This window comes from Olea europaea, chromosome 11, assembly GCF_002742605.1.
Source record: "Olea europaea var. sylvestris chromosome 11, O_europaea_v1, whole genome shotgun sequence".
NCBI classification, from domain to species: Eukaryota; Viridiplantae; Streptophyta; class Magnoliopsida; order Lamiales; family Oleaceae; genus Olea; species Olea europaea.
In genome coordinates, this window is record NC_036247.1 from 23,412,091 (window position 1) to 23,421,081 (window position 8,991).

The window sequence follows — 8,991 nt, forward strand, 5'->3', positions numbered from 1 at the left end:
TAGCGTGCTTCAAATAAGTGACAAATATCGCACTTTAAATAAGATATCCTAGTCTTTCAACGTACTTGTCGCCTGAATGTCAATTTATAAAATGCAATAGAGAAGATCATTATAGTAACGAATGAACATAGTGAAGACAATACTGTAAACTTGAAATACTCTTGAGTGCCTCTTTAATTGCATAGATTTCCCCAAGAAAAGTAATCAAAAATAGAAAAAATAAATAAATTAACAAATTCCTCAAGAAGGATTATCATGAATAGAAAGATAAAGAAATTAAGAAAAATGGGTTGTAAAATAAAGATTAGGAAGAGCATAAGCAGCAAACTAATGGCTTCCTATGGAACCATACCCATTTAACAAAATGTAACATAGAAATTTCTTTAATTATGAAGACACTATAAACTCTATTACCAGATCCACATGTAGAAGGTGGTGGCGGTCTGACGGCAGCGAGGGGGCTTGGGGTGGGGATGAGGGTAAGCTTATTGTTGAAAACTAGACGATGACGATACTCTCTCTACTTTATTTTTATTTTATTTATTTATTTGAGAAAAGGGCAAAATTGTCTTTTCCTTAAATTTTACGAATCTATTAATTAGGCCAAATTGAGATAATTAAGCGCCGTTTGACAACCATTAATTTATTTTATGACTTGCTTATAATCATTTTTTTACCACACATTTCAATTATAAAAATATTCTACACGTATAAAAAAAACATTTCCCTACTTTTTAGTTACGCATTCTCTTAAAAATAACAATTCAAAACTTTTTTTTCTACAATAATGATCATCAAACAAGCTCAAAAATAGAAAGATGGAATCACATAATAAGAGTAGTTTAATCCCTTATTAATTGATTATATACCGTATAAGATTTATCCCGATCAATTTCACATCTCAATATACATATAAAATGTTCTCATAGATTGCAATATAAAGTACTCATAATCAGCACTACTGACGATTAGCACCCAAATCCAAACAACACCCAGCTCTCCACTCTTGTTGCAACAATTTTTAAATTAGCATCCATGAATTTTTTAGACATACTCAAATTTGTTTCTTAATCATGTAAAGACTAGACAATGTGACAAAAAGGAAAAATCAAGCCTTGTTATTGTGCCTTAATCAAAGACCTTAACAAGGCCAACCCAGTTCGGCCAATTTGAAGCTTTTAAAATTTAGAATCGACTATGTGAATCATTTTTAGTCATTTTGTTTGGTCCATTATTAGATGAAGAAGCAATAAAGCCTGGCTTCAATTTGACACTTCTAAATTAGAAGTTGTCCACATTAATCCTTTTTAACCATTTTATGGGTTAGTTGTTAGATACAAAATGCCCGCTGGCCTTGAAACTATGTTAAATCATAGCTTTAGACTTAATAATTAATCAAAATGGTACTAGTTCAGTAAACTTGTTTGGCTAAGATTAAAAGTAACTCAAAAGTATGTCTTTTCATATTTGTAGAAAAAGTAACTTTTTTGAGTTTAACGGACGTGTTATGAAGCAAGAACTTAAAGTCAGTCACTTAAGCTGTCAACAATTCAATGAAGTGATATTTAGGGCAAGCAAACAGTAACTGGATCTCTTGTCCACACTGAGCCATAAAAGTAAAGAAGAATGGAAAATTACTGACAGCTTCATTGAAAATGTGATTGAGAAATAAAATCGAAAATCTTTAGCCGAACAATAGCAATGTTAGACTGTTGTGAATAACCATATTAACAACAATGGTTAAAGAACTGTCACAACTCTCAGTGACTGATTTGTTCTTCAAAACATAACAAAATGGTTCCGAACCTCAAACTTGTTCCACTAATGCCCTCCTCCTTTCCTCTTCTTCAGCTTTAATCCATGCAGCCTAAAAGTAAGAATTTAAACATCACAGCAAAAAGAAAAGGTAACGTAAGTAAATCAAGAACATAAATAATGAATTATTATGACACAGTGAAAATGAAATGACTTCTTTTGTCCCGTTTTAGTGTAGAGACATGAGGTTGTATCAAGTTTCCTGAATGAAATTTAAGTGAAGTTTGACAATAGCAAAGCAAAAACCAAAACAATAATGCATTATGACCTGTAGAATCTAGCAAAATGAGAGAAACTTGCCCTGCCTCGTTTAAGTCTTGAGGCACTAGGCTGTATTCGAGTTTGCCAAATGAAATTCAGCTTCGGTTAAATAAAAACACGAATGCGTTATGACATATAGAATTGAACAAAACAAGAGTGGAGTACTTGCCTTGTCTCTTTCAAGCCTAGAGACATGAGGCCGTATTGAGTTTCCCAAGCTCAAGCCTCCCCATGCTTCCCACAACTCTCTGTCCCTAGCCTCTCGACGAGAAACTGGATGTTTAATATGATCGTCTTGTACCTCAGCAACGGTCATTTTCTCTCTTTCGAGTCTGGACTTGCGCTTAACTAGAACCTGATCCAAACTCTCTGATTCTCTATTTGTGTCCTTTCTCTTCAATTTCATCCTAGTATCTTCTTCTGTATGAAATCTTGTCTTCTCTCTTTCCAACCTCGATACATGCTTCACTAAAACATTATCTAAACTTTCATAATTTGTGGAACTATTTCCTCCATATTCTCTTTGGTGCCTCAAAACTCCAACGTCACTTCTCAACGATGGTCTTTCCTTTTTTGTCCTTTGCAACATAAGATCTGGTTCGACAACAATCTTATCAAGATTATTTTCTGCCTTTTTTCTTCCATCGTTTTCATCTTGAAATGATGATAATCCTGCCTTCGGTAATGTTTCTTCAACCAACAAATTTGGGTCTACATTTTTATCGCCAATTTTATTCATGTCCATGTTTTCTTTGTCTATTAAACCTCCTCCATCACTATTTTTTCTGCTCCCTGCTTCCTGGACCACCCTTTCAAGTCTTGACAAATGTTTCACCAAAACCTTATCTAGACTAGGAACTTCTGAAAAATCTTGTTTTCCACAGTTAGCTGGTACCGTAATCATCTTTTCCAATTTTTCGCCATTCATTTTGGTTAGTTCATCATTTACAGTTGCCTTGTCAATGTCTTTCTCATTTTCTGAAAAAAGCTTCTCGTCTTCAGATTTATCTAGCTTTGGATTACTTCCTTTGGTTGCTTCATTTCTTCGGGCAATTTTGGCTTCCAATACCTCTCTTTCGAGTCTCGTCAAGCGCTTCACCAGGAACTTGTCTAGGCTAGGCAGTTCAACTTCAGTGCTCTTTGTCTTCCCATATGCATTAGAGTTCCTCGTGGTCCTTCCGTTGGAGGACATTTTGCTTTGCGCATCAACAGACAACTTCCGAATATCCTGAAAAGTACTTTTTTTGGTGTTTTCTGCTTCAGCTAAAGCAGCATTTAGCCCACAAGTTGCCACTATAGTGGCAAGAGAAGCAAGTTCCTTTTCTTCCAACAATCTAAGCCTTTCCAGCATCATCTCGACAAGATTAGCTCTATTAAGTTTGTCGCCCACTTGTCTCTTCTTGTAGTTCCTCCGTTCAGAACCACATTTCTCCTCGCATATTCCTTCCAGCTCTGATCCAGGTATGTACTCTGCAAACTCTAGACAATATTCATCTACATTGGGATTCTGACTGATTTTGGTCAGTAACTCAGTAAATTCATCTTTGTTGATCGAAGGGAAATTTGCTAGCCTAACAAATGCTGCTTTAACTGCAGCAGCTACTTTTTTATCCACCTCGAATGCAGTTTCAAAAGTTGCTGTAACATTATGTGGGGTAGATCCTCTTCCTTTAGAAGATGGTGTTTCTATCCCATAACGCTTTGAACAATCTGGTATGTCATTCATGATTACCCCAACAGTTGTCGCGGCTTCAAATGCTTCAGCTGCACATTTTTCGGCTTTTGACAGCTGAGCTTCTGCTTCCTTACTTTCAATGCTGTCAAAGGGAAAATAAATTTACAGTAAAACAAAAGAAGACATATCTCTGTCGATATGTTAAGTCACTTGGCCTACTTCATCTAAAAGCTAAAGCCGTTAGATAGGGAAACATTTATTTAATTAAATTTTGTCTTCGATACACTGCATCATATACAAACCAGATTCATTTTCCATCAAATGGCCGACCAGTGTTTAATTTTTAATAAGAAGCAGACGTGAGACTTAAATTCATGACCTTAAATCACCTCATTTAAAAGCTAAAGCAGTTGGAGAGGGGACGTTCATTTTTATAAATTTAACTTCATCATGAAAGAGGTTGCTTACCTGGCAGCACGAAGTATGCGACACCAAGATGCTTCCACCATTGCAGCCTTTTGAGCTTGTACAGCCTTCTCTGCAGCCTCTCTTATTGCAATTTTTTCTCTTAGAACTCTCGAGTAATGTGGATTTGAATCGCCTAGAGTCTCATCAAGAGTCAAATTCATTCCATCTACTTCCTGTGTTAAGCACAAGTGTGAAACCATTGGCCAAAGACTTTAACTACTTTCAATAAAAAATCACCATACATGGTAATACCTGTAGCAATTTTATTTTCCTCGCCAAATAGGAGTCCCCCTTTTTGCGCGGGAACCAGTTAAGGGGCGAAGTTTTGCGCCGTGAAGGCTTTCTAATTTGTGATGTGCATTTGTTCAAAACATCTTTAGTTGCCTTGTTCTGCACCGTATGGACACAATCAGACAACACTGAATGAGAAGAAGTTGGCATACAAAATCAATCCCCTTTAAATACTTACTTCGTGAAATCTATATTCTTATAACTCTATAACCTTAAACGATGATAAATTTCTACTTTAAGTTTTTTAATAGTTATCGAACAGAAAAATGTATTTGGAGAATTATAACAAACGTTGTGGCGATTTCACTTGATCTCTCTAGCTCTCTGCACGACAAGGAAACCGCTCAAAATAAACTAAAACAATTTCATCAAAATAAACTTGATGAGTTCATTTCCTAAGAAGATATGCCCAATATCTGATTTTAGAAATATAATTTTGCATGTTCAAATACATTTTATCCTTAAAAGCAAGTGTAAAGTCTCCACTTGAATATGCACCTCCTGTCCAAATATATAATTGCATAACTACTCATTTATAGATATACCAATTCAAATTAATATTAAATTAAAAAGGAATCAAAGAACTTCAACGTAAATGAAGTTAAGATTATATTCAGAAGTCAAAAATAACTCATTGATGAGTCTTGGCTAACATAAGCAAAAATCATCACACCGATATACATCTAAGTATGCTGCAGCTTCATAAATGTGTATCCTTTAGACTTTTAAATCCAGTCTAATGGACAAAATTGCCAGTTTATTCTAATAAAAATCTACCTTACTGACATAAGCAACAATTTTGCACTAATGTATCATGTGTTAAGGGATATAATCCCACATCGAACAAAGATGAAAACATAAACAAACTTATAAGGTCTTGGATTGCTCCTGTTAGAAGGTTGACCTTTTAATATGGAACACCAAGACCTTATAATGGTATCAAAACTCATTAAGTTCCAACGAGCAATTCAATCCGATTAAAACTCAAAAATGAGTATACGGATTTCAAAATTGATCTACTCATACGAACCACCATCTTGCGTGGACATGTTAAGGGATATAATCCCACATCGATAAAAACATAAGTCAACTTATAAGGTTTTGGGCCACTCCTCTTAAAAGGTTGATTTTTTAAGATGGAACACTAAGACCTTATAATCATGTGGGTTCAACTGCTCAAGAAAACAATCCCTTCAAATTTCACTTCAAGATAGAGTAAATTTAACCAATGTTCATTGAACTTTAAACTTGTTACTACCTACTCACTCATCTTTTCCACGTTACTGAATACTCACTCATCTTTTCATATAGTTACCCATCCACCACTCCTTTTTTCAAATAATTGGGTGACTTTTGCGGCAATTTTTCGACAAACAAGACCGTCGAATTTTGATATCATTGGAAAGCTCACGATGTCCTCTTCAATTACCACCCAAAATCTCCCCATAACTCCAAGGGATTCGATTGGAAAATTGCTGCAAAAGTCGTCCAAAAAATCTGAAAATCTGCCCAAATTTTCAGATTTTTGCAGATTTTCAGATTTTTTGGGAGACTTTCGCGACAATTTTTCGACAACTTTCGACTGCCAAAACCGTCGGATTTTGATACCCTTGGAAAGCTCACAATGTCATTTTCAATTACCACCCAAAATTTTCCCATAACTCTAAAGGATTCGGTCGAAATAAACCTACAAAGTGAGTATCCTAAAAATGCGAAAATTTTCCTGTCGAATCCCTTGGAGTTATGGGGAGATTTTGGATGGTAATTGAAGAGAGCATCGTGGGCCTTCCAACGGTATCAAAATCCGACAGTCTTGGTGGTTGGAAGTTGTCGAAAAGTTGTCGCAAAAATCGTCCAATTATTTGAAGAGACGAGTGGTGGTTGGGTAACTATATGAAAAGATGAGTGGGTATTCAGTAACGCGTGAAAGATGAGTGAGTAAGTAATAACAAGTTTAAAGTTCCGTAGGCATTGGTTAAATTTACTCCTTCAAGATGCATATGAATTGCTAAATACCAATAGAACTGTAATATTTTCTTTTTAGCATTTTAGCATTCGAATTTCTTGCATATTGTTAATCAAAATAATTTTCTGATCTGAATGGGAAGGGGATCCAAAGTCAAATCGATAAAGGAACACGCTAAGACTAACCAGCAACAACAAAACAAGACTTGTTCCCAATAAATTAGGAGCCGGACGGATACATTGAATTTTTTTTTCCACTACTTTCTTTTCATTGTTAGATGAGTTATTCAAATTCGCCAAGACGAAACAACACTTCGGAAAATCTTGGAAAAGAAATAAAAGTATAAAACTCTTAATTCACGTATCATTTTATGACCCATTGCTATAATGAAAAACCTAATACAACATCACAGTTCCTATGTTGAAAAATAAATAAATTCAATTAACTATTAATAAAATCTTTGGAAAAATAAAAATAAAAATAAAGAGTACCTTTCGAAGCTTAGAAGCAGACATCACAGACTCCTTTGGACTGTTCTTGATATCAATAGAAGCCTCCTTGCGTTGCTTTTCAATGCAATCAAGATCCATTTCCCAATATTAATTGATCAGGAAAAAAAAATCTTGATGGTTTCTTTTCGAGACACGATCAATAATACCCACCAAATTTCAGCCCAAAATACAAGAATACCAGAAAATATAACTCGAATCTATATTTTGGGGACTCGAAAAAGCATCAATGAGTTTGAGCATTTCTTTAATTTTTTTGAATTGAAATTCTTGGAGTTAAGGTATTGTTTTTGAAAGAGGAAAAACTATCCGTTACACGGCGATTCTTTTATTTAAAACGGTAATTCTCTATGCTGGAGAATATATCTGATGGTTCAAGTGTACCGAAATTCCCGTGAAACCGTCTGAATTGAGTGCCACGTCATTGTTATGTATTTTCAGTTTAAATCATATTTGGTGTTTATCATATTTTACAATTTGCCACGTATTTATACTATTGGACAGTTTAAAAATAAAACAATTTATTTATCCAATCAATTCTTGACAACATGGATGATGTCAATCATGATGTAAAGAAAATAATGTACAAATAGCATAATTCATTAATTTTTCTTTCTGTATAAAATGGATTTTTAGGATTTTCTTGTTTTGACACTCTTGAAACCATTTTCTTTCTTTTTTCTTTTTCTTATTTTGTTTTAAGATTAAATCACTTTAATTTCCAAAATGGAGGAAAAAATATGGAGTTTGACCGAAAATTATAAGTTATTGGTTTGATCAATGAATTGCATGCATCTTAGATAATTCCCAAAGAAAATTTGTTAACAATCCCTATTATAAACTTGACCATAAAAACCATCAATTGTCCGTTGAAAATACTAAGTATGGTAGATTTAGTACGAAAGATTGATACAGTTGGACAAATATAAAGAAGTAATAATCTAAAATTTTGACCATTGGTACAATTGCATGCAAAATATGCAATAAATATCTTCCGAAGAAGAGAACAAAATTGTTTTTATGGTAATATACATATTACTTTTCGAGCTCTTGATTGTCGATCCATTTTGTAGCCACCCATTTCTCCCCTTTGATGACAGGGCAACTTCCATGAAGTGATGTCTGCAAGATCATTGTTTAATATACAACTTTTCATTATAACCAGAGAAAATCCAAATATTTCAATGTGATGACTCTATAATAACTTAAAATTTACATAACATGGCATCACATCAACCAAATGTCTTAGGTTTTAGTCAATAACACCTTTTAGGCTTTATGTATATAGTGCACATGTATATATTTGATCTTTCTATATCATTAAATCCCTAAAGCTCTTGTCCGGTAAAAACTTTTTCTCTTCAAATTTTAAGTTACTCAAACTTTATTTTTAACTGCACATATTATAAACTCACAATTTTTATCCATCTTTTAACCACCAACTTATAATCTCAAAAAGCTTTGTCAAACACGGACAAAATCGGCATGCAATCCCCGTGGATAAGTAAGTATTCCAGTTGGAGGAAATTCCCACACACTAGAGATTCATTCCGCCTTCTCTATAGGTGAAAAGGTATAAATATTATGTTATGGGCTAATAGCGAGTATAGAGGGGCTATAGAGAGGGGGCTCAACCGTGCTTAAGTAGTACTTCATGGTCAAGCTCCATTTCCTAATGGGTCATCTGTCTAGGGGGTCAAGGTATGTAAACGAACTTCAGAGTTTCAGGGCTGCTGAAGGAGGGAGGCATGCCTATCCCCATCTCGACCCCCCTCAAATTCCTCATTAATCGAGCAAATCTTGAGTCAACTTCTCTGGGAGGAGCATCAAGGAAACGAAACACCGCTCCAAAGTTACCGGGAAAAAAATTGCCATTATCTAAGGAATGAAAACACAAGCTCCATAGTTGTTTCTATCTAATCGATCGTAATTTTGTTTTTTCCCAATTATATTTCACTTGATTGATTTTCACACTAGCAAAAAAGCATAGGAACTTTAGTTCACTT

The 8,991-nt window shown here is 34.5% G+C and overlaps 1 protein-coding gene across 1 annotated transcript; it reads right to left on the reverse strand.

Moving 5' to 3' along the window:
• Positions 1-1,624: 1,624 nt before the first annotated feature.
• Positions 1,625-7,292, reverse strand: LOC111403809. Its single transcript, XM_023032429.1, has 5 exons — positions 6,968-7,292; positions 4,472-4,609; positions 4,220-4,392; positions 2,246-3,893; positions 1,625-1,867 (listed from the first exon to the last, which is right to left on the reverse strand). Exons 1-5 carry the CDS (start codon positions 7,064-7,066, stop codon positions 1,808-1,810), a joined length of 2,118 nt encoding a protein of 705 aa, XP_022888197.1. The 5' UTR covers positions 7,067-7,292; the 3' UTR covers positions 1,625-1,807.
• Between the last annotated feature and the right edge of the window lie 1,699 nt (positions 7,293-8,991).